The sequence below is a fragment of the Pyricularia pennisetigena genome, assembly GCF_004337985.1.
Source record: "Pyricularia pennisetigena strain Br36 chromosome 4 map unlocalized Pyricularia_pennisetigena_Br36_Scf_6, whole genome shotgun sequence".
Classification (NCBI taxonomy): domain Eukaryota; kingdom Fungi; phylum Ascomycota; class Sordariomycetes; order Magnaporthales; family Pyriculariaceae; genus Pyricularia; species Pyricularia pennisetigena.
Genome location: NW_021940918.1, coordinates 265,173 through 290,181, shown reverse-complemented (window position 1 = coordinate 290,181; position 25,009 = coordinate 265,173). Strand labels below are relative to the sequence as shown.

At 51.2% G+C, this 25,009-nt stretch overlaps 6 protein-coding genes across 6 annotated transcripts; 5 read left to right on the top strand and 1 right to left on the bottom strand.

The window, feature by feature from the left end:
- Positions 1–2,825: 2,825 nt before the first annotated feature.
- PpBr36_05655 (uncharacterized protein) lies at positions 2,826–4,718 on the top strand (the record flags this gene model as incomplete). The annotated part of the gene is made up of 1 exon (XM_029892808.1): positions 2,826–4,718. The coding sequence occupies one exon, from the start codon at positions 2,826–2,828 to the stop codon at positions 4,716–4,718; it is 1,893 nt and encodes a 630-aa protein (XP_029745516.1).
- A 1,434-nt stretch (positions 4,719–6,152) lies between these two features.
- Positions 6,153–8,317, top strand: PpBr36_05654 (uncharacterized protein; the record flags this gene model as incomplete). Its single annotated transcript, XM_029892807.1, has 4 exons — positions 6,153–6,160; positions 6,301–6,445; positions 6,532–8,109; positions 8,195–8,317. The coding sequence occupies 4 exons, from the start codon at positions 6,153–6,155 to the stop codon at positions 8,315–8,317; spliced, it is 1,854 nt and encodes a 617-aa protein (XP_029745505.1).
- A 1,615-nt stretch (positions 8,318–9,932) lies between these two features.
- Positions 9,933–12,989, top strand: PpBr36_05653 (uncharacterized protein; the record flags this gene model as incomplete). The annotated part of the gene is made up of 6 exons (XM_029892806.1): positions 9,933–9,981; positions 10,082–10,140; positions 10,224–12,203; positions 12,276–12,519; positions 12,609–12,717; positions 12,800–12,989. The coding sequence occupies 6 exons, from the start codon at positions 9,933–9,935 to the stop codon at positions 12,987–12,989; spliced, it is 2,631 nt and encodes an 876-aa protein (XP_029745530.1).
- Positions 12,990–14,544: 1,555 nt separating this feature from the next.
- On the bottom strand, positions 14,545–17,932 carry PpBr36_05652 (uncharacterized protein; the record flags this gene model as incomplete). Its single annotated transcript, XM_029892805.1, has 7 exons — positions 14,545–15,210; positions 15,287–15,462; positions 15,523–15,580; positions 15,640–16,491; positions 16,578–17,127; positions 17,470–17,556; positions 17,802–17,932. 7 exons carry the CDS (start codon positions 17,930–17,932, stop codon positions 14,545–14,547), a joined length of 2,520 nt encoding a protein of 839 aa, XP_029745529.1.
- Positions 17,933–21,314: 3,382 nt separating this feature from the next.
- Positions 21,315–23,022, top strand: PpBr36_05651 (uncharacterized protein; the record flags this gene model as incomplete). Its single annotated transcript, XM_029892804.1, has 2 exons — positions 21,315–21,686; positions 21,784–23,022. The coding sequence occupies 2 exons, from the start codon at positions 21,315–21,317 to the stop codon at positions 23,020–23,022; spliced, it is 1,611 nt and encodes a 536-aa protein (XP_029745528.1).
- A 960-nt stretch (positions 23,023–23,982) lies between these two features.
- On the top strand, positions 23,983–24,442 carry PpBr36_05650 (uncharacterized protein; the record flags this gene model as incomplete). Its single annotated transcript, XM_029892803.1, has 2 exons — positions 23,983–24,062; positions 24,205–24,442. 2 exons carry the CDS (start codon positions 23,983–23,985, stop codon positions 24,440–24,442), a joined length of 318 nt encoding a protein of 105 aa, XP_029745526.1.
- Between the last annotated feature and the right edge of the window lie 567 nt (positions 24,443–25,009).

The window sequence follows — 25,009 nt, the reverse complement described above, 5'->3', positions numbered from 1 at the left end:
GTTGGGTAATATTTAGATCAACTCAAAAAAGCACAGAGTGTGAAACATGCATGGGTGGTGGCACTTGAGTTGACTCGAGACTATCATGTCTCGAACCCTTACAGAAGGGAACCAGGCGTGTTGTCATCGCTACCCTAGGTACCAGCCAACCAACACTGTGCAGATTGGTCTAGCCCGGGCAAGCCTCTGGCTTTGTCCTTGCTGGTTGAAGGTTCGCTTAGCCATCTTGTTTGGGCGACTGGCAAAGAAATAAAAATGGCGCAACTGCATTGCAAACCAATATGTGTCGGAAGGGGACTGACTGATGCCGAAAATCAAGTCTTGGACCGCTGGCAAAGCAAGCTCTTGCAAAGCAGATAGGAAAAGAGTTAGGCCTCCAACCGGCATGATTTCCCTGTCTGTCTGCATACGCACGAAAGTGTGACGTGACCTGAGGGATAATACTGCAGTCTAGTCATCGTTCGATTCACTCGTATAATAAATTAAGTGGCCAAGGACTGAGCCGTGGGAATACCCAAAGCTTGTTCACCTAGGTAATTACAGTATGTACAGTACATACCTGCCCAACGGATTCAAGGGATTAATGGGCCCGGGTATAGGGGGGGGAAAAATTACCATCGTAAAATGCATTACAATAGAACCAAAGTCGATCGCGGAATTCGGCATCGTTTTGCATGACATTGCGCGTTCAACCGAGTCGGCATCTGACCAAAGTGGACTCAACGAACGATAAAATAGGTAGATAGAGATTCTTCGTACCTGGATCTAAATAGTAATCAGTCAGGATTACTGCTAACAAGGGCGTTCATCCTAGAAATACCGCTCGGGCCGGGGTGAGCTTGGCAGCTTACTGTAAAGATGAGATGAAGGGGTGTGACGGTCGCGCGCCAAAGCCGCTACTAAGAGTCCCAGGAGTCTCATAGAAAGAACAGAAGAGGTCGGGGCCAGGGGGAGGTCGTTGCTGATTCTAAGTGGACCCTTGGGTCCAGGTCCCTGCCCAAAGGTGCGCGGTTGTCAGCCTATCATTTGGAAGTTTTGTTTGCTCTGCCTCCCGCGCCACCACGTCCCACCCGAATCCAGACAATCGACTGGTTGAAAGCCCGCCGGGCTCAGCTCGGTGCCACCCCGCGCTGTGAAGAGCTGTCAGTGTTCGTTGCGCTGTGCTTGGACGGGCTTTTGGGTTTACCCCTGGCAGTTTATGTGGGTTTGTATCTGACAGGGGTGGGCACAGGGTCGGTAGGGTGCCGTAGTAGATAGATGGCTGGCTTGGCGTAAACGATGCATGTCCAACGAGCCTTACGGCATCCTCCCTTACCTTCCGCCAATTTACTCGTTGCAAATCACAATTGCAGACGGATGGCGGGTGTTTCCCCCCCCCCACTCGCCTTGCCTATTTGGAGGTCCTCGGAGCCTCTCAATAGATGAATGTCAAGGATTCACGGCACGCCATCCGATATTGCGTGCGTGCACCTTTTGTTTTTGTCTTCTGCCTTGGTTCTGGTCCTGATGCTCCCTATTCTCATTAGAAGCCCGCAAGCGAGGGTACGGCTGGTTGTAGATTGTTCTATCTCTGACGTATGCCATTTTGGTGCTTCTTCCAAGCTGCGTCCCTCAAATCATGTGAGATCTCCCCTCTGCGCCACAATGAGTGATTGATGTCCAGTTATGGATACGGAGTGAGTGTTCCTCTAGTAAGTATCAGGGCTAAGCTGAGACGGGATGTGTTCATGGTGGTATGAGCAAGGGGGCTTGGGCAAAATAAGTGGTTGTTGGCAGCGCATAGGCACAGTAGGCAGCCTTCCTTGGTCGTCTTGGTCCTTAGCCCTGGCCGGCCTTCCGGTTTAGTATACCTAGTCTCTGTTTCCCGCCGATCTTTTTGTTGATCCTTTTGTTTTGTTCCTACCTTTTTCTCTCCATCTGTACCTATCCTCCCTCGTACGGTACCTAAAATTTTGTCTTGCTTTCCACTTTTTTGCCTTTTATTTTCCTTTTCCCGCTGTGCCTAGGTAAACGACTGTCAAATCTTGTTCGTCCTGCGCTCATCCGTCGCCGTACCTTCCCTTCCTCCTCTGGACTGACTTCATCATCGTCTCGGGCACCGCTTTGTCGATCGCACAAACTTTGTGTCTCTACAATACGTCAGTCTGGTCAACAATCGATTTTCTTTCGCATTGCGAGCGACTCTCCTGACTTGCTTCCATTCACGACGACTACCAAGATCAACTTCCATAGGCTGATCAACCGTCAACGTGACTGGCGCTAAGATTCGATCCCGTTTTGCCACCTGAGTACAATATCTACAACGACTTGGAACCACAGCGGGGGACCCTTCTCGCTTTGTCCACATTATCTTATTCAACGGCATCTTTACTATTGGTTCGCCTTCATTCAGCTACGTCCGGGCCCAGACCCAGATAGATTGTTCTCTCGAGACCCACGTTGCAATTTTCCCCCACCAGGGTTTTCTTTGTTTGGTCCCTCTGCCATTGGCTTGTAGCAAAAGTATCTACGGCCGGAAAATATACAAAGGAGAACAGGCAAAGAACAACCAACGCCTGATTTTCCTTTGTCTTGGCTTGGCAAAGCGCAACCCCAGAACTTCGACTCTTTTTTGACCATATCTTTTTCTTTCTCGCCAGCATGCCATTGTCTTCTTGAGTCTTTCAAATTAGATCAACTCAAAAGGGCACAAAAGGGAGGAATCTACCTTCACCGCCGCCCCAGGCGATCTCTTGTCTTTCTTGGGCAAGACATTTTTACACCAACTGTTTTCGCAGCCTTTTTGATTCTATTCAACCACAAAAAAAAAAAAAAAAAACATTTCAATGGATCACCAGCGGCGCGGGACCGTCGCTCCCGATGGATCCTCGTCAATTATCTCACGGATATCCCAGAACGCCCTGTTTGCCAGGGCCGCAAAATCCAATATAACATGGGCCAACCCAGACATTTCGCCCTATAACACAGGGCTTAATGGCGTCCAACAAGACACAAACATGTTGTTCAAGGACGTTTTGTGGTGGATGCTGGGAATAAGTTGTCTCGTTATCCTTTGCATTCGGTTTGGCGAGCTCGCATGGCAGAAGCTGCGGCACGTGTCGGCAATGAACCTCGCCGCCGACAGACAGAACTATTGGAGGATTACCCAATGGGGTCCCATGCCTGGCCTGAAGAAGCACTTGACATATGCGCCCCTTGGCAAGAAACGACACAACCGTGAGATCCGCCTGTCATCGGCTATCAGCATTGGCACACTGCCCTCGAGGTTACAGACAGTGCTCCTGGGCCTTTACGCCACCGGCAACCTTGTCTTTATGCTCTGGGTCAACTTCAAGGACCCCAACCCATACAGACTGGCCGCTGAGATTCGAGGCAGGTCAGGCACCCTTTCGGCCGTCAACATGATCCCCCTTTTCATACTGGCCGGTCGCAACAACCCCCTCATTCCAATGCTGCACATCAGCTTCGACACGTATAACCTTATCCACAGATGGATGGGCCGAATTTGCATTATCGAGGCCATCGTTCACACCTTTGCCTGGTTGTATGTGCAGCTCAACGACGGCGGTATGGAGGCTGTGACGAAAAAGCTCCTCCACGACAGCTTCTGCGCCTCTGGTATGGTTGGTACCGTTGCTTTCTCGATCATCTTGTTCCAGTCGCTCTCGCCTGTCCGTCACGCCTTCTACGAGACCTTCCTCAACGCCCACATCATTTTGGCTATCATCGTCTTGGCCTGCACGTGGGTCCACTGCGCGACCTCTGCGCACCCTGGCGGCCTTCCGCAGCTTCCCTGGATGATGGCTATCATGGTCTTGTGGCTGGCCGACCGTTTCGCTAGAGCCATCCGCCTCGCTTACTGTAACGTTTCAAAGCGTGGCTACACCGAGGCTGTTGTTGAGCCAATGCCAGGCGATGCTGTACGCGTCACCATGAAGCTCCCCCGCTATGTCGACGTCCGTCCCGGTACCCACGCCTATCTTCGATTCGCCGGCGTCAACCCCTGGGAAAATCACCCTTTCTCTGTCGCCTGGGTTGATCACGTCCCTGCCGATGACGCACTGCCTTTGCAAGAGAAGGAGACGACGAAGCTCCTGATTAGCAAGCAGGACATGAAGTCCGAAATATCATTTATTATCGGCGCCCACAGTGGCATGACGCGCAAGCTCTACAACAAGGCTACTGCCCACGGTACCCGTGCCATTTCGATGCGCGCTGCGTTCGAGGGCCCCTATGCGGGTCATCACTCGCTCGACAGCTTTGGCCATGTGATTCTCTTCGCTGGCGCAACTGGCATTACCCATCAGATGAGCTATTTGAAGCACCTCATCGAGGGCTATAACGAGCGCACCGTGGCAACGCGTCGTATCGTACTCGTCTGGGTCATCAGGGATAATGAGGCGTTGGAATGGGTCAGACCGTGGATGGACACGGTCCTGCGCATCCCCAACCGCAAAGACATATTACAGATCAAGCTCTTCGTCACAAGGCCCAAGAACCCACGGGAGATCCAATCTGCCTCTAATGGGGTGCAGATGTTTCCCGGTCGACCAAACATCCCTCTCTTGGTCAAAAAGGAGGCGTCGGAGCAGATCGGCGCCATGTGCGTTACTGTCTGCGGTCCTGGTGCCTTGGCCGATGATGTTCGCGATGCTGTTCGATCCGTGCAAGATGAGGGCAACGTGTGTTCTTTTGTTGAAGAAAGTTTCACCTGGTAATGGCAAGGACTAATTTGACATGGTAATATGTCGTCCTTTGATGTGGCCGTTTGCCTTTTTGTTATATACCCATTTCACCGCCTGTATGGGCGCTTTTCTGACATTCCTTCCCGGCCAATTTTTAGTTTTTTTAGTTTTTCAGCATTGAGCATCAGCATTTTCTGGCGTTTACATACAATGGACATTTATTTTTGAGTTTTTCTTTTTGTTTTATTCTGATTTATTCTATATTCTTTTGTCCACATGTACATAGTTTCCATTACAGTCGTTGGACCGACCCGTAGAGTTAAAAATTCTTCGCTAGGGTCTAGCTACATTTTATCTACATCGTTGACACATTGAGATTTTCTTCAGAACCATGTGATATATGTATTCAGGTTAACACGCACAAAATGTGTACCATGTGTTCATCTGATATAAGTTATAAGATCAGTACTGTACTCTAACTCCCCGCTTATGGATGACAAATAGACCCTTAATTCCATCTCAACCTTGGCCCTGCAGTGCCACGCCCTTCATGTACGGTCTGTTCCTGCTCTGCATGCGTCCTGTACGTCCACGTCTTGTATGCCAAAACCGTCTGCCACACCTTGAGTGCCTCCTGGTGGAGGTGGGGGGACTCGGTGCTTGGCGTGTCCTTGCACCCGGCTTTGGTGTTCAGTTTTGGGGTTTTTCTACCTGATCAATGAGTGTAAGACATCAGAGCTACAAATGCAACATACTGCTTTGGGCGGCGGCCGGTGGAAAGGCCGGTAATATAGCAATAAAATAGAAAAATAAACAAATAAAAAATTTCACCCGCCGACGGCAAAAGTAGGCGCATGAGCAAATTGAATAAATGGTGAATTGGCATTGGACCGACGGCAACCGTCTGAATGACCGGAATGGAGCCCCGCAACCCACCAATCCACCCACCTCCATGCTCATGGATGCTATTCCCGGGTCCGAGCTCGCTCGCTCGCGGCACTATCCACTAACTATCGCGGTATACCCTACTTGTGTTTGTGACTCAGGGCCCAGTCACGACGGGTTTAGACAGAGAGGAGGGGCGGTGCTTTAAGCAGTAGGTTGGTGCTAATATAAGTATCTCCAACACGCATCTCGTAACCCAGATCTTGTACTACACAAATTCTTTTCGGGACAAGCAAAAAAATTTAGTATTCTAGTTGAGACTTAATTGTCTTGTCATTCGTGGAGGGTTTTTTTTTTTTTTTTTTTTCCCTTTGAAAAGAGCAGAAAGGCTGTAACAAAAGCAACAAAAAAAGGCTTCCCGCGGCCGTGTACACTATTAAACCTGAGCCCCTCAGTTTCGTCATTGGCAAAGCCCGGGGAAATTTTATTTCTCTTACGCTACGCGCGCACAAAGCCAGCAGCCCATCAGTCCACAGCAACGGACGAATTGCTTTTATATCGAGGCAGAAGACCCCCGCCAAAATGCCAATGTAAGTGTGTCTTTGTGTGCAGTTCAATTTTTAGGATCGCATTGTTCAGTTTCATATTTTTTTTTTCAAACTTGGGAGGGAAGTCACACAACAAGTCTGGCTGAAAAAAAGTGACTAACACCAAATGGCGCCACGCTCAGGCTCAAGGACCCCTCCACAAAATATAAGAAGTTCCCTCCAGTGAACCTCCCCGATCGCCAATGGCCCAGCAAGACCCTTGACAAGGCCCCCAGGTGGCTCTCGACCGATCTCAGAGATGGAAACCAGAGTTTGGTTGACCCGATGGTGCGGCGCTACCCTTTTCGGACTCTGTTCCAAGCTACCGATTGTCTTTCAGTGACTAACACACCCGAGTTGGCAAACAACAACAGAGCGGAGACGAGAAATGGACATACTTCAAGATGCTGTGCGAATTGGGCTACAAGGAGATCGAGGTCGCTTTCCCATCTGCCTCCCAGACCGACTTTGACTTCACCAGGCGCCTGATCGAGACTCCAGGCGTTGTCCCAGACGATGTGTTTCTGCAGGTTCTCTCACCATGCCGCGAGGATCTGATCAGGAGGACTGTCGAGTCCGTCAGGGGCGCTAAGAAGGCCATCATACACATCTACCTTGCCACCAGCGAATGCTTCCGCCGCATTGTGTTCGGCTTCACCGAGGAAGAGAGCGTGGAGCTGGCTATACGCTGCACAAAGTTGGTTCGTTCTCTGACCAAGGACGACCCGACACAGGCCGGCACGGAGTGGGGATTCGAGTTTAGCCCCGAGACCTTCTCCGACACTGGGTTGGAATTTGCCGTGCGGATCTGTGAGGCCGTCAAGGCGGCGTGGGAGCCGACGGCCGAGAGCCCCATCATCTTCAACCTGCCCGCCACAGTGGAGATGTCAACGCCAAATGTCTACGCGGATCAAATCGAGTACTTTTGCCGCAACATCACGGAGCGTGAAAAGTGCTGCATCTCGCTGCACCCACACAACGACAGGGGTTGCGCAGTCGCCGCAGCCGAGCTGGCCCAGATGGCCGGCGCGGACCGCGTCGAGGGCTGTCTGTTTGGCAACGGCGAGCGAACCGGCAATGTGGACCTGGTAACCCTGGCCCTCAATCTGTACACCCAGGGCGTAAACCCCAAAGTCGACTTCTCAGACCTGAACCGCGTTATCGGCGTCGTCGAAGTTTGTAACAAGATCCCCGTCCACCCCCGTGCGCCCTACGGTGGATCTCTGGTCGTATGCGCCTTCAGCGGCTCGCACCAGGATGCCATCAAGAAGGGCTTCCAGCTGCGCGAGAAAAAAGGAGCTGGCTACGAGGACTATTGGCAAGTACCATACCTTCCGCTGGACCCCAAGGACATCGGGCGCGACTACCATGCCGTCATCAGGGTCAACTCGCAGTCCGGCAAGGGCGGCGCGGCCTGGGTCATCCAGCAGCACCTGCATTTGGATCTGCCGCGCGGTCTGCAGGTGCACTTCAGCAAGATCCTGCAGAAGATCGCGGACGAGCGAGGTCGGGAGCTGCTGCCGGTGGAGATTACGGACCTGTTCCAGGAGACCTACTTCCTGAAGGGGAACCCCAGGTTCAGCATTGTGGACTACTCTATTACACCCGACAGGAGCTCGAGCCCCGTGCCGCCAGCCCCGGGCAAGACGCAGGACACAAAGAACCTCAAGCGAGTGTTCGAGGGCGTCATCTCGGCCGACGGTCGGGAGTACACTCTGCGGGGCCGTGGCAACGGCCCCATCTCGTCACTGGCCAACGCGCTGCGGTCCGTCGGAGTCGACCTCGACGTCAACGAGTACAAGGAGCACGCCGTTGGCAAGGGTCGCGACGTCAAGGCTGCGACGTACATTGAGTGCACAGCTGCCGGCAGCAGCCAGAAGCTCTGGGGCGTAGGGCTTCACGAAGACGTGGTTCAGAGCTCGCTGATTGCTCTGTTGAGTGCGGCCAGCAGTGTGAGTGATTTCTGTGTCTGGTTCCTTGATTTGCACTGCTTTTTCTGGTGCATAAGTTTACTGACGTTTGTGTGCTGTGCTTTAGTTTGTTGCTAGCCGCCCGGGAAGCCCCGTCCTGGCCGTCGAAGGCGCCAAAGTCAACGGCAATGGTGAACAAGTACCCAAGGATCTGGTTCAGTCCCTGGAGGCAAAAGCGGAATCCATGTAATGAATGAACATTTATGCACATTTATGTTTTCTTTTGGGAGGGTTTGTAACGGTTCATGGGACAGAAAAGGGCATTTCTGTTTGCAAAAGAAAAAAAAAAGTGTTGGTATTTTTATGGAAAAGGCACACTGGGGTGCTATAAAATTGTCAGAGCTTCGGTTGGCCTTTTGCATGCAAATTTTAATGGTCTAACTTCATGCTCTTATTGAGGCCACGATCGATCCGTGCTAACGCCGAACGGTTCAGCATTGACTTTACTATGGTACAATATCGCGCGAATATTATGATCGACTCTACTACTTAGAAGATGCTGGAATGAGCATGAAGTCCTTAAAAGACTACCTCCTACCTTACCTCCCTTCATGTCTAAGGCACTAAAAGTGACTGACAGTCACAAAAATACATACAAACAGTCATAGTCCCTGGAAATGAATTTTTAGGGACCCTAGTGATAGTAAAATGAGATAGATGATGGAATGCAATGGACAGAGGGAGATGAACCAGTTGCCGGCTGCCAGTGCTCCCTTTGGCGGGGTCGTTGGCCCCGCTTCCCAACTGTCAGTCAACCCCAGGGTCGGGCTGGCGGCCGTCTGGACCTCTGCAGAAATAGGGGCACTGGGGCGTTACTGTGGGAAAGTGAAGGAGGGGTGACGATTTGGGCAAGGGGGGGAAGAAAAAAAACACAAACCAAAACAATTTATCATTGACACAAGACAGACATTTGAGCTGCGTAGATTTGCAGCCAAACTGCCAGCTTGCACTCTTTCTTCTTCTTTCCTACTCACATAGTCCATCTTTTAATTCAATTCTCTTGAGGACTCTCTCTTCATCCTGAAAGCCCTCGGAGCCGACTTCCACGTCAACAAGACACTCGATCGACCAAAGTCAGGCCCTTTTCAAGTCCAAAGGCAAAAGATTAAGACAAAAAAACAGTTCCCTACAAAGGTAAGTCTGCTCATCTGTTTCAAGCTTTTTTTACTAGGTTGGATTATACAACCTTGGGACCTCGGAAAACTCTGTGAGCCTCGCAGCCCTCAAATCACGACACGAAGACTTTGATCGCGCCTCTCCACGACTATTGCTACCAGCTGTGGGAAGCTGTACTGGCTTGTCGTTTTCATAGGGGGCAAGAGAGAGTCGGCCGTACCCAAAGGGATGGGAAAAGGGATACTCTATTTTTCTTGCTTCCTCTCTCCTGTACTTGGGTCGTTTGGTCCAATCCCACTTTATTGATCTTAGCCCGAACAATTGCGGTTTCTTTCCCCCCCTCCCACACACACACCACACGGTTCTCACCGTTCCGTCATCCCACCTGCATCCACACGTGCATGGGTACACACAAACAAGCCAGCCCGCTCTACGCAAACTATTATTTGCCCCTCCTCACCTTTGCTCCGACTCGTGTCTGCCTAGAGGCGGTATATTCCCTTATCCCATTAGCAAACGCCGACACCACCGGCAGCAGGCACGCTACTCATCTAGATTAAAGCTCCGCCGACCTACCTTTATTTACAGCCGACACTGCAGATCAACTCATCCGAAAATTGGGAATTTGGCTGACACTCGAATCTACAAACCTCAGATAGCCTCTGTTGGGCAACAGCAGCAGGCTCACCATGGCGACGTCAGACATTACGACGGTGCTCACAAATTCGCTGTCTGCTGGTAAGGACGTTCCCTCTCTGCTGCTCGTATCCTAAGCCCTTTTCCCGCCTAGTCATCTTCTCGTTTGGCTTGCTGACAGGTTTCTCCTTTTGCCACCCAGACGCGAATCTGCGACATGCCGCCGAACAGCAGCTCACACAGGCGGCTGAGACCAACTTTGTACGCCTGCGCTTCCCTCGAGCCTCCTGACCTTGTGCGCCTTGTATGCCGTCAATCCAATACTGACCATTGCGACTCTTCAGTCATTATACCTTGCAACGCTCGTTACAGAGCTAGCAAATGAGAACGCCCCGGGTCACATTCGAGCTGCCGCCGGTATTGCGGTGAAGAACGCGTTCACAGCCCGCGAGTTCAGCCGTCAAACCGAACTGCAACAAAAATGGCTTCAACAAACAGACGACGAAACCAGGGCAAAGGTCAAGAGTCTCACTCTGCAAACCTTGTCGTCCACCAACTCCCAAGCTGGCCAGGCTGCCGCCCAGGTCATTGCCTCCATTGCGGGCATCGAGCTTCCCCGTGGGCAATGGGCCGACCTGATGAACATCCTCGTCACAAACGTCAGCGAGGGCCAGCCACACCAGAAGCAGGCATCCTTGACCACGATCGGATTCATTTGCGAGAGCCAAGATCCTGAGCTCCGCGCTAGCTTGGTCGACCACTCCAATGCTATCCTCACGGCCGTCGTCCAGGGCGCCAGGAAGGAGGAGACCAACAACGAGATCAGGCTGGCCGCCATCACTGCCCTTGGGGACTCGCTCGAGTTTGTCGGTAACAATTTCAAGCACGAGGGTGAGCGTAACTACATCATGCAAGTAGTCTGTGAGGCCACACAGGGCGACGACTCGCGTATTCAGCAGGGCGCCTTTGGTTGCCTGAACCGCATCATGGCCCTCTACTACGAAAATATGCGCTTCTATATGGAGAAGGCACTTTTTGGCTTGACCATTTTGGGCATGAAGAGCGAAGACGAGGACGTTGCCAAGCTTGCTGTAGAGTTCTGGAGCACCGTCTGTGAAGAGGAGATTGCCATTGAGGACGACAACGCACAGGTCGAGAGCGCGGACCAGGTCAGGCCGTTTTACAACTTCGCCCGTGTGGCCACCAACGAGGTGGTCCCCGTACTCCTTACCCTTCTCACCAAGCAGGATGAGGACGCTGCCGATGACGAATACAACATTTCTCGCGCTGGCTACCAGTGTCTGCAGCTTTACGCCCAGGCTGTTGGTGGCACAATCATCCCACCTGTCATCTCCTTTGTTGAGGCCAACCTGCGATCCGATGACTGGCACAACAGGGATGCGGCCGTCTCTGCTTTCGGTGCCATTATGGAGGGCCCTGATGAGAAGACTCTAGAGCCAATCGTCAAGTCCGCCCTGCAAATCCTCATCTCAATGATGGACGACTCCTCGGTACAGGTCAAGGACTCGACCGCTTATGCTCTCGGTCGCATCACCGAGGCCTGCTCTGAGGCTATTGACCCCAGCCAGCACCTTGAGCCTCTGATTCGATCCTTGTTTGCCGGCCTGCTCAACACTCCCAAGATGGCTGCGTCGTGCTGCTGGGCTCTGATGAACCTGGCGGAACGTTTCGCCGGTGACCCGGGAGCTCCCCAGAATGCCATCACTCCCTACTTCAACGACAGTGTGCGCCACCTTCTCGACGTCACCGCCAAGAACGATTGCGACTCGGCTGTCAGGACGGCCGCGTACGAGGTTCTTAACGCTTTCATCGTCAATGCGGCAAACGACAGTCTGCAGGCCGTTGCGGCTCTTTCGGATGTTATCATCAAGCGCCTGGAGGAGACGATACCACTACAGGCCCAGGTTGTCAGCGTCGAGGACCGCATTACGCTCGAGGACATGCAGACCAGTCTGTCAACCGTTCTTCAGGCCATCATCGGCCGTCTTGACAAGGAAATCCTTCCCCAGGGCGACCGCATCATGCAGGTGTTGCTCCAGATTCTATCAACGGTCAACGGCAAGTCCAGTGTTCCTGAGGCTATTTTCGCCACCATCAGCAGCCTTGCCAATGCTATCGAGGAGGAGTTTGTCAAGTACATGGATGCCTTTGCGCCATTCCTATACAATGCTCTGGGCAACCAGGAAGAGCCCAGCCTGTGCTCCATGGCTATTGGCCTCGTGAGTGACATTACAAGGTCGATGGGCGAACGCAGCCAGCCGTACTGCGACAACTTTATGAACTACCTACTTAACAACCTGAGGGTCAGTATCATATCTCTTCATTTGCTTCTTGGTGATTTGGTTTGCTTGCGCTAACGAATAGATGATATTCAGAGCTCAACACTTTCCAACCAATTCAAGCCTGCCATCCTGCAGTGCTTTGGAGATATTGCCAATGCCATTGGTGGCCACTTTGAGACTTATCTGTCTGTTGTGGCTCAAGTTTTGCAACAAGCCTCCACTGTTACCACGGTACCCGAAGGCTCATATGAGATGTTTGACTACGTCGTCTCATTGAGAGAGGGTATTATGGACGCTTGGGGCGGCATTATTGGTGCCATGAAGAGCGCCAACAAGAGTAAGTCTAAGGATCCCCTTACGCTTGTCACAAGCTGACATGTGACGAGTCTGAATTCTTACTAACTGAGCCACTTGTCCTGTCTTCAGCCCAAGCACTGCAGCCTTATGTGTCGTCAATTTTTGAGCTGCTGAACCACATTGCTAGCGACTCGAACCGTAGCGAGTCTCTTATGCGGAGTTCCATGGGTGTTATTGGGTAAGCATGCTCGCCTTAAATCCTTTGAACAGAGCAATCACCGCACGCGAATACTGACAGACTTCCCCCTTTGCCTCAACAGTGATCTTGCCGACGCCTACCCTAACGGGGAGCTTGTGGATGCTTTCCGTCAGGATTGGGTCACTGCTATTATCAAGGAGACGCGCTCCAACCGGGAGTTTTCATCCCGGACTATTGAGACGGCACGCTGGGCACGTGAGCAGGTCAAGCGCCAACTTGGCGGTTCCGTCAATGTCATGCAGCAGACTTGAGAAGCTTTGATATCCGGTTCCTAGGCAAACTGAAATGCCCTCGACAGGTGATAACCGGCCAAGAAAAGTCAATCCAATCCCAACCCGCCGAGCCGGGCCCGGTGTCCCTATTTACCACCAGCCCACCGCCAAAACCCATTTTTTGAACGATCCGCAACACGAATGCGGACAATCATCATATGGTCCCCTTCATATGGCCGGCCATGGTCAACCCGTCCAATCAAGTCCCTTTGGTCTGCACTGGAACTTGTTATGATGCGAATGTCAGCGCTTTCTCCTTTTTTCTCTACCCACAGGCGTTGATATTTGTTGGATGACGGAACGCACAGCCATTACTGCCCGACTGCAATACCCCGCAAGTGAATGTATATAATTAGACCCTTGAAAACTCCCTACACTATTAATCTCGAGACCACGTCCAATCAGTTTGTTGCCCTTCATACAATCTTGCACCACCTACACACTACACCGCTGATTTCTCGCTAGACACCATTGCACCTCCCCTGCCACCCGCATCATTCTGTTTGTCTTTTCATAGACCACAATCTACCCTCTGAACCGTACCTGCACACTACATCATTTGTAAGATGACTCCAGTCTATCTCAAAAAAATTCTCACCATGAGCATACGGAACATACCCCTGCCAAAACCCCCCAAAACCGCAACCCCGCAGCAAACCTTTTCCCTACCTTTCCCATCGGCTTTTGTGTTTGGCGAACCGGAACCGAGGAAGGTTGTTCCCTTTGTTTGTCTGTTTAGTTTTTTTTTTCCTCAAACCTAGAGCTTTGCACAATACTGGTTTGGCATTTTAGTCTTGATCCAAGTGGACAAGGCCCAAAGGCGCCCCGGGGATCATTGTGGAATGGAACCTTTTTTTTTTTTTTTTTTTTTTTTTTTTGTGGAATTTGTTATTTTGTTTTTATCTTGTTTGTTCTGCCCTTGTTCAGCCTTTGAAGGAAGTGAGGATGAAGCTTGATGGGAGACGAAACAAACGAGGAAGGGCCTTTACAAATGCAAGTACGCGGGGAAGTGTCAAAGAAATCTAAATTTCAGTCGAACGACTTGGCTCGGATGATGCTGGCAAGGTCGAGTGACCACAGCGCAGCCGAAATAGCATGTTTTTACGAAATGGAAATCAACATGTTTCAAAACAAATGCGAACCTGAATCGTGATGAGAATTTTGTGGTCCGGAACTGTGTTAGATGGAAACAAAAAGGCCATTAAAACAGAGGCTAGGGGAATATACACGTATGCTATATCGCCCAACAGATGTATATGCGAGCCAAACTTTTGGCCCCGCGAAAAACAAAACGCCAATTCCATAACAGCCAGCGCGCCTTTGGTGAATCTTCATATACTATTAACCAAAAATTCTTTTTATACCGCGATGATGCCTGAAAAAGAAAGCAAGAGAGGGTAAAAACCAGGGTCCGGCATGTGATTATGGCTTTCATCCAGGTCCTGTCACGTTACCACGGGCAAAATCCTCACAAGTTGCCATCAGGATGGAAACAAACCGACCTTCGCCAACGCCTGGACGAATCATCCCAGGTTCACATACCCTCACTGACATTAACATAGCTGTACAGAGCGCCCGGTGGAACCCAAGCATGGGCCTGGTTCTCGCTGATGTAGGACATTAATGAGTCCGTGTAACCGTCTGTGTGCGAATAGTAGGCCATGTCGTGCTGCGGATGGTGGTGAGGGGGCGCACTGCCCATACCCGCGAAGTGGCCGACTGTTGCCGAGGAAGTGGGACCCCCAGCACCGCCTATGGGGTTTGGATGCGTCTCGAGGACTTCGAGGAGAAGGTTTATACCGTTGGGATGAGACTCACGGGCGCCTCCGGCAGGGTGGTGCTGTGGTGGCATTTGCTGCTGCTGTTGCTGAGACAAGTGATGCGAGTGATGATCTTGCATAGGTCGGTGTTGATGGTGGTGGTGTTGATGATGCTGTTGTTGGTGATCGTGGTTGTGTTGATGGTGTTGCGGCTGTTGATGCTGGCTTTGAAAGTGGGAAGACTGTGCGTTGATTGCAGTGAACCTCGAAGCTGGCTCAATGTAAGCGTTTGGCATCGGGTGAAGTTCGTGATGAGGATCCTTGTGTGGCGCATGACCTTTGGAGAGTGCCGGACTTGGATCTTCTGATCGGAATGGTTTCTTTTCAACGGGTGATGATGTCGCGCTGATGTGCTGCAGAGGCTGAGGTATCGGATCTTTCTGCGGATTTTGTAATCAATGTGATCAGCGAGTGCAGACGGAAAAACTATACGGGGTCACAGCGAAGCAAACTTACTCCATCGGCCATGGAGCCGTCCTTGCTGGTAGAGCTTTTCTGACCACGAGCGAAGCTCTCGAGCCCGATACGCCAGTTAGTGGCCAAAGGCCAAGTCGCCTGGCTTTCGACAAGGATGTCCAGGCACCGTGATAGCATAGTAGGTGCCATCTTGGCGATCATGGGATTAGGGCAAACTGTCACCATGTTTGTTAGTACGACGTTGGTACAAAACATGGTGGTGTGTTCCAACATACTGCTAGGATTTTTACAAAGGTGCGCGGATAAGATTCCGCAGCTGTATATACAGAATGCCTGGGAAAGTCAGTTAGCGTGACACCGAAATGTTGTTCGCGTGCGAATACAAGACTTACCATAATCTGCGCACCAGTTCCATCATTCGGACCTCGATCCTTGAACTTGGCCTCTATTTGCTCATATAGGAGGTGGACATTCGTAAACAGCTCCAGCGACATCGTGGTCCAGAAATGTGAGCGATTGTTGTCACTTTTGCCGGGGAGCATCATGTGCATGTAAGGCTTTCGCAGAACAATGTTGCAGAGTCGCACGACCATTGTGACAGCCAGGTATGCTAGATCTAGGCCGTCTACTTTGTAGCCTTTCAGCAGCATACAGCTGAACTGATGGTCATCGGGTAGACTTTCCTCCCAGGCATTGAGCTCCCTGACCCTTTTGGCATAGTCACTGTCTTCATGCCAGGGGGACGACTCGTTGTCCTGAGATACAGCCCTGCGAGAGATTTTGCCCCAGAAATAGTGCGCCTGGATGAGACTGGCAAACAATGATCGTGATTTATGTGTTGTTAAACTCGGGTTTGCCTTTGCGGGAGGGGTGTCGGCCAGCGCTGCTCTCGCCTTGGGCACGCAGCCATTCGCAAAATCCTCTTCGTTGCAGGGGAGAAGCGCAGTAATGTCACTTGTTGCCATGGAAACTGGTGACGAGGGACCTGAATGCAGGTTGTCCTGACTATGCAACATCCACTGACATTGGCGACGGCCGTTACACGGGATCTTGGTTAGCAAGGGAGCCAGCTTGGCTACTTGACCACCGATCCGTCCATTTTTCGTGTTGGAGTGACATACCAGGGTTCGCCGAGCAGACTCTGCATTGACAATCCACTCCTTTGTTGGGTTCTCTGTGTGGTAGGTATCCTCACGGTGGAGTTGCATAAGAGCAGCCATGCGCATGGCAATGCCGAGGTTCAGCTGGTGAAAATTGGGGATAGTCGATTTCCTGTTAGCATGGAGGTGAAGATCAGAGTGAGAAAATACGTGGATGTTGCTGAACCTACAAAGCTGGCGTTCTTGAGCCCGCTTCCTTGTTGAGCAATGCTCAGGAGGTAGAAGCCTTGACATGTTTGCAAGGAGGGTTTGTCGTACAGTAGCTTCAGAGCAAGCCGAGACGCACTTGCTATGTATGCCTCGGAGGCTTCGATGCCAGTACGGTACTGCTTAATCAAGGAGGGCGTGAAGCGGGCTGATATGCTAATTATTCCCAACAGGAGAAAGGGACTGATAGACCGGTGATCCGTTCTTAGCCTCTCCATAAACATCTGCTTAGGGATAAAGCCAAGCTGGAAATAGTGGTGGACGAAACTGGTGACGGCTTCCATTATCTCCGGCAGGGCCGGAAGGACCTGCCATGGGTCGTCATCCTCGGAGCATCCAAGCTGTCTGCCGAGGGCAAGATGCCCAGATGCCGAAGATGGCGGGGCCGATGTAATCGAAGAGTCAGCCCCGCCGCGGGGCCGGGCATTGGCCCGGACAGCACCCTTCTCAGCCTTGGTGCGCGGGTGACGGTACTCACGGTCCTTGTCGGGTTGACCTCGTACAGGAAATATACTGCAGCGAATGTGTGAGGACTAAGGCTCGTGGATGGTATGTATGTATGAGGATAAACAACTTTGGACGGATGACAATGAGATGAAAGGCCCATCGTCCTTGCTGCTGGTACACGAAACCAGAGCAGGTCTGGGTATTTGGTGTGTACCGCATACGTAGGCAAGGTAACCTATGTACCTATGATACACCTCGAGGTGCCAGCCTGCCTTATGATAACCCAAGGTCCTTTTTTTCGTCCCTTCTCGCTTCACCGCGCTTGAGGGAAACAGAATTTTGAACTAAAGTTCGTGAAAAAANAAAAAAAAAAAAAAAAAAAAAAAAAAAAAAAAAAAAAAAGCTTACCATAAGTCAGCGCCGAGGCCGGCATCTTTGCATGATTTGCACGGAGGTTTCTTGTCATGAATACACTTGCTCCTCATACGGCGACATCTGGAGATCAATTTGAGATGATGCAAGTCAGTCATCCAATATATCAAGGCTGTTTGTGTCAGTTGGGCGGCGAAACCCCAAAGTACCGTCCTGCAAGCAATCCTTGCTAAAGACTTGTGTTTATGGCAGGTAGGTTGAACCACCCCATCTGATGGATATTCAAAAATGTCAAGAGGTTGTAACAATACAATTAAAGAAGGAAAAAAAAAAAGGTTTAAAAAAATAATGAATAAAAACAAACAAACCTTTTGCAAGCAATGGGGGCTCTCCGCTTAACAACCACGTCACCAGTGTCTCTTTCGCCAGATCCGGTCCCCTCGAGACCAGACGCAGATCCAAGTGGAGCGATAATGGGTGGTTTTACCTCCGAATCCATATGTACCCAAGATGAGATATGCAAGGTACGTACGGCAGGTATATAGGGGACGTGTGTGTTGTGTAACTTGGGGTTTATGGGAGCAGTAAGTTTAGTCAACAAGAATTCCAACGGTCTGGCTGGCTTTCTGATCTGCCGTCAGACTAGGATTGGCACACTCTGTCGGTGCGGCGCAGGGCGTGTAGATGACAAGCACCAGCTAGAGGGAAGGGAGTATTGTTGGCGGCACCCCAGGTGAACTGTAGTGTACTGTACCACACTGCACTGCACTGCACTTTACTGCCTCGACCTCACTGCGATACGAGCGGATACGGTAAAACGCAATACCCTCGCACCCCCCGTCTTCGGGTTGGTCTCCTTTGTTGTGTTTCGGTGAATAGGCGGGTGCCGAAGTGCACTAGACTAGGTCTAGTAGCCTGGATGCTACGGAATACTCCAGCTTTTAAAAAATCATGAATCGGGTCGAGTGGTGTCGAGAGCTAGTGTTCAGCCGTCATTGGACGATGCTATGGGTTATGGGGCTTTTTTTTTCCTCGACCGAAAAAGCAAAATCGGGTTGGATCTAACTGAAATGGAGCCAAGAACCACGTAGTACAAGGCGGGTATTGGTTCTTGGTTCGCTCAAGTAGGTAGTAGATACCTGGGTGCCTTACCGCTGGTACTGACTGATGCTTGTTGGCTCGATAGTTGGGCTGCTGCTTCTGGACTCTGTTTTTATCTTCCTGTCAATGGACTGCTTACCGGCAAGCCCTGATTGAGCCAGGAAGCAACAGATAGATCTAAAACCCCCCACCTTTCTCACAGTCTCACCCAGTCGCAACTTGCTCCGAGTGCCGCTACAGCCTCAAGTGAAAAACATCGCCCCATTTTCTTAGTCTAGCGCCGGTCGGCAATAGAACCACTCCGGATCTCTTTCGAAAAAAAAAAGGCCAACATATAATAACGCCGAGTGTTGGACTTCTAACCCTTCTTTTACTCAATAAAGCCCATAATTAGGTAGGTGCCTCGATATTTCGGTGAGCATTCAAGCACCCAAGTGGGTGGATAGCTAGGTAGATCTACACATGAAGCAAGAAGCCGATGCGGCTACCGAGTAATACTAATAATACCTACCATGCAGCTTATGTATCTGATTCCCAACTCCAGGCGTTCAATGCATCGGCAAAAAAAAAAAAAAAAAAAACATTTCTCTCAATTGTACGTACCCGCTTGCCTGCAGCTTCGCCATCCATTCCAAATCGCCCCCAAGCCTTCCTTTGCCCGAAGCTCAGCTGCCCATACAGTGAGCACATTCATCATCCCTGAACCCCTGGCAGGTGACAGAGGGTTGGTCATTTGAGAGCCTTGGCCCTAGCAACCTTGCAGGCCATCAATTTACCAGTACCACCCTGTCCAATATGACTGAGGCCTTCCGCTCTAGCCTAGCTATTCACAATCCGGGGCCGAGGGGAAACAAAATGGCGATCTTTACGGATTCATACAATTGCGCTTTTCATTCTGTTTATATGCTGCAAATTACATCATTGTCGGCATGCTAGGTTGTCGGGGTCACAGCTAAATTCTGACGCAGTAATCAAACGAGTCCTGTCAAGCCGCAATGGGCGCTCGGTGGCTTGGCAAGCAGCAACTTGAGTGCGAGGCAATCAATGCAGGCTTGCGAGCTCCCCCCGAATCCGACCTCTATTCCTCGGTTGCTATAGGTTTGCAAATCCACCGAGACAACCCCTCTTGCAGCTTTCGCCATTGGATCACGCGAGTGGGCACGCGAGCTATCAACAACGCTATCACAGCACACCACTATGCGAGTCAGCGAGTAGAGGTGGCGTCCAGTCTGACTAGTTCCCTTATCAGTGCTGGTGGCAATACCGTAGTTTGGAGTTAAAATTGCCTGTACTATATGTGTGCCAACTTGATTTTGACTTTCATAGGGATCCTTGAGGTTTCCAAAGATTCGATGTCTAGCATGGGATGTGCATTTGCAGTTGCTGAATGCAGCACTTCCACATGACTTGGAAAGTTCATTCAATCAAATTTGCCCCCCCTATTGTGCTGTCAAGTGCTCAAGCCCAGCTCTGAAACAATCAAATAACAGACGGGCGAACAGTGAGCTTGATTGATGGGCGAGCAGTTTATTCTCCAACCATCGCATTGCCCGCCTACGCGTACCCGCCACGCCGCGCTACGCCACCGCGACAAATCACCACCTGGAGACGGCGAGACGACAACAACTGAGACTACAAGCAACGTCTTTTGACAGAGACAGACCTCGCAATCTATGGCATCTACAGTGCATTGAGCGCCTGCTGAGCTCTCCTTTTTTTTTTTTTTTTTTTTTCCTGGCCTCCAGAACGCGTCCTGTGATGGCTGCCTGGGAAGTGTACACAGTGCTATCTATTGACTACTTTGAGCAATGGTGTGTGGTAGATAACTTTGCCCAAAGGTACCTTTGGTAGGTAGGTAAGGTAATTATTAGCTAGCTCTCTACACACCTAATTAGGGATTGGCAAAAGGCAGGCAAGCAAGCTTGCGCAACCTGGGGTCAGCTGCTGGTGACTCGCACATTGTACCTATCAACCCTTGCCAACCTTGCCAATGAACGTACCTTACATGGCGTTCAGTCCAGGCTACCTCCCAAGCTCCCTTGTCTCCATGTCTTGCCCGTGCAGGGTCTCAAGGTACCGTACGGAGCAAAGTGCCTGGGAAGTACGTCAATGTTTCTTACATAGAGAAGAAAAAATGGGGGCGATAACTGACTCGATGGCTATCATTGGTCATGTTACCCCCGCAGCCCCCGCTGAAGCCGGCGGCCACCTTCCCTAGTTCCGCCTGGGATTCAGAGATGCTGATCCAGCCAGTGGCAGCCACACATACGAGGTGCACAGGCCATAGAGGTTACTGCTAGCCTGTCGGGCAAGCTGGGGGAGGGATCCACCCCCCAACACTCAGATGCGTCACAGGAGCAACGGCTGGTGGAGCTCTCTACCAAGTGGTGGTTGTGGTAGTGCTCCGGCTGCGGACCGGCTGACATAGCATCTCGCCTGGTCAGAGCTAAAGCGACTTCTAAACCACTTATCTATCCACCTTCGCCTCTCTTCTCGACCTCTTCCTCTTTCCCCTCATCCCTTCCATCAACATCTCAAACCAACTGGAATCGCCCCATCTCGCCTGCCATCGGATCGTCCCGTTGCAGGCTTTTCTAAGAACGCACGCTGGGATTGCAGCGTGCTGTTGAGTGAGGTTATTTCGTTGCGTTGCTGGCTTCGCCTCATTCCCTTTCATATTTCTTCTTGTTGTTTAGTCGCAGGCAGACAGACACAGTCATCGCCCCCACGATATCTACTTTTCATCCTTTTCTATCCACTATCCATTTGACAATTTCATCATGAAGAGCGTCCTTCTCCTTTCTTTGGCCGCCTGTGCCGTCGCGGCGCCCACAGCCAGCGTCGAGACCATCCACGACGGCGCTGCCCCGATCCTGTCATCTTCCAACGCCGAGGCAATTCCCAACGCCTACATTATCAAGTTCAAGAAGCATGTCGACCACAAGTCTGCTGCAGACCACCATATGTGGATCCAGAAGGTTCACGGTGAACGTGAAGACGAGAGGATTGAGCTTCGCAAGAGGGGTCTTTTCGACTCTGTGAACGAAGCCTTCACTGGCCTCAAGCACACCTACAACGTCGGCAGCGGCTTCCTCGGCTATGCCGGTCACTTTGACGAGGAGACAATTGAGAAGGTCCGGAGGCATCCTGATGTAAGTATCATCTTCACCGATCGTCATTAGCTGGCAACCCGAGAAACCAGTCTTGTTTTGGCTCGGACCAGTAGCTGATCATTTCGTCATCAAACAGGTTGAGGCCATTGAGCGCGACACCATCGTCCACACCATGAGATATGAGGAGGTCAAGAAGGACGACTGCAGCCCTGACATTGAGAAGGGTGCCCCTTGGGGTCTGTCGCGTGTCTCGCACCGCGATTCGCTTTCCTTCTCGACTTACAACAAGTACCTCTACTCTGCCGAGGGTGGTGAGGGTGTTGATGCTTACGTTATCGACACTGGCACCAACATCGACCACGTTGACTTTGAGGGCCGCGCCCACTGGGGCAAGACCATCCCTGCCAACGACGAGGATGTTGACGGCAACGGTCACGGCACTCACTGCTCTGGCACCGTCGCCGGCAAGAAGTACGGTGTCGCCAAGAAGGCTCAGGTCTACGCTGTCAAGGTCCTCAAGTCCAACGGCTCTGGTACCATGTCGGACGTCATTGCTGGAGTCGACTTTGCCGCTAAGAGCCACAAGGCTCAGGTCAGCGCCGCCAAGGATGGCAAGCGCAAGGGCTTCAAGGGCTCCGTTGCCAACATGTCTCTGGGTGGTGGCAAGACCACGCTGCTTGACGCTGCCGTCAACGCTGCCGTCGATGCTGGTATCCACTTCGCCGTCGCTGCCGGTAACGACAACGCCGACGCATGCAACTACTCTCCCGCCGCTGCCGCCAAGGCCGTCACCGTTGGTGCTTCGGCTCTTGATGACAGCCGTGCCTACTTCTCCAACTGGGGCAAGTGCACTGACATCTTTGCCCCCGGCCTGAACATCCAGTCCACCTGGATCGGCAGCAAGACCGCCATCAACACCATTTCTGGCACCTCGATGGCTTCCCCCCACATTGCTGGTCTCCTGGCCTACTACCTGTCCCTCCAGCCCGCTTCCGACTCGGAGTACTCGCTTGCCACCATCACCCCTGAGAAGCTCAAGGCCGACCTCATCAAGGTTGCCACCGTCGGAATTCTCTCCGACATTCCCAAGGACACCCCCAACTTGCTTGCCTGGAATGGCGGCGGTTGCAGCAACTACTCGGCCATCGTTAGCAAGGGCGGCTACAAGGCCAAGGCCCAGGCTGACAAGTCAAGCTCTCTTCTCGACTCGGTCTCCGAGCTTGAGAAGGCTATCGAGCATGACTTTCGCGTCATCTCTGGCAAGGTCGTGAAGGAGGCTTCCTCCATGACCGGCAAGGCTGAAAAGCTGTCGGAGAAGATCCACCAGGCTGTTGATGAGGAGATTAAGCACTTCTTCAGCGAGGCTCGCGTGTAAGATGTCTGCTGGAATCGGAGCACAGCTGCTTTTTGTTTCATATGTAGTGCATGTGTGATTTGATTTTTAATACACCAAAGATGGATTGCTCGAATCATTGCCTCGTCAAGATTTCCTTTGTCATTTTCTCACAACAGTGGTTGAATGGGAGGAACACGCGATGAAAGATAAATGATGATTAGAACCTAGGTTACTCTTGCTCTTCATTGGAATATACAACATTGCTCGTTGGCACTTGCGATTCATTGTTTCTTTGGTTTCATCACTTTGTTTAAAATAGCTCGAAACTGGGTGTTGTGGCTTGGCGTTCGAATGATCCCAGTATGCTGAGGCTTGGTCCACGATCTGTTTATACGATCAGCACGTACGATTAGGCAGGACACAGTGTACTATTTGGCATTTAGAGTACGTCTCCTGAGCACCCAGTAACTGGTTGCGCATCCTGAAACGAGATATGATTTGTCAATACTCCTGCGTGATTCAAGTCTGGACCCTGGACAAGCCTGCATGCCACAGATTTGTTGCTTCAGGCCCACTGTAAATATGTTTATGTTAACAGAACTACCATATTGAGATGTTTCTGCTCCACAATATCACAAGGGCCCGTTCAGGCTATTCGATGCAACCAATGTCGGCATACTGGTAAAGAGAGAAGCTAAATGAACAATCTACAAATAGACCTGGTACAGGGGGGATGTGGACTAACTCTCTATTATAAGAAGACCTTTACCTCGCGGGCATGATTTTCGTTTTACTGAACAGCTTGGTCTGCTTTGTTTCTGTCTACCATATACCAAGAACACGATCATAGTTTCCCTGGCGGTTATACTGCGGTGCAGCTCTTTTGATTCTTTTCCCACATATCAAGCATCGTTGTTGAACAGCGTAGCAACATCTGTACAACCCAAAACCAATTCCATATATTCCCATCTCCCGACACAATCCACAACCGTCTGCAATATGAAGTTCTTCAGCGTCGCCATCACACTCTTCTTGGCCGCCACCGTGTCTGCCCAGGCGCGCACTGGAGAGAAGGGGAAGTATGTAATGCAGAGTTGATTGTTGATATTTTACGTCGCTTGCGTGGAGATGTGGAAGAGACAAACAGAAAGAGAAAAAGAAGGAAAAAAAATTACCTGGAGAAAGCAACCAGACACTAACCAAGAAACCAAATCGAAACAGCTGCGGCTTCCCCAACGGACCGACATGCAAATCCACGGGCCGCCGTAACGCCAAGAACGCCGAGATCTTTACAGAGCCGGCTAACTCGCCGGGACCCAACTGCTGTCTGCTCCCGGCCCGGTGCGGCAACAACGACGTTGACAAGGTGTGCGTCAAGGACACTGCTCCCAAGAGGCGTAGCGTCAGAAATCCTCAGGTCAAGCGGGCCGAAGAGGTTGAGGAGGAGGATGATCAGTAAAATCTGCTCGATCGACAGGGGAGGAGGTCGGTGATGGCTGGTGAACCTGTGCTTGGTTATGGGTAATTATTCAACTGAGGATCTTGGATAATGAAGAGGGCGAGAGGAGGGGGAAGGTGTATGCATGGATAANNGGGGGGGGGACACCAGGGCAAACCGTATTCTGTTCAAGGTATATATTTCCTAGCGGTATTTGAATTTGAAGCCAGTCTCCTGTAACAATCTGCCCTACGTCGACCTCTTTGATCCAGGAACCCAAAGTGGGCATTTTTATCAAGAGGTGTAACACGTGCTAGTGGTATTCTATGACAACAGAGTTTGTCGTTCCCGGGTGGGTAAGGTAGGTGGTATGGAATAGGCTCCTTTCCTTGTTGGTTGTTTTCAGTTCAGGTAGCGGTGGCGCTTTCTATTCCTAAATGAGGAGATCCCAACTCTATTCATCCTGCTGGAAGGTGCATCCCTTCTTCTTTTGCTGAGGGGTCTAGGTCGGGCTGGGCCTGCCACACCAAACAATAAGACCGCCTACACTTTAAACATCGGGCGATTGTACAAAAATTTTGATAGCCA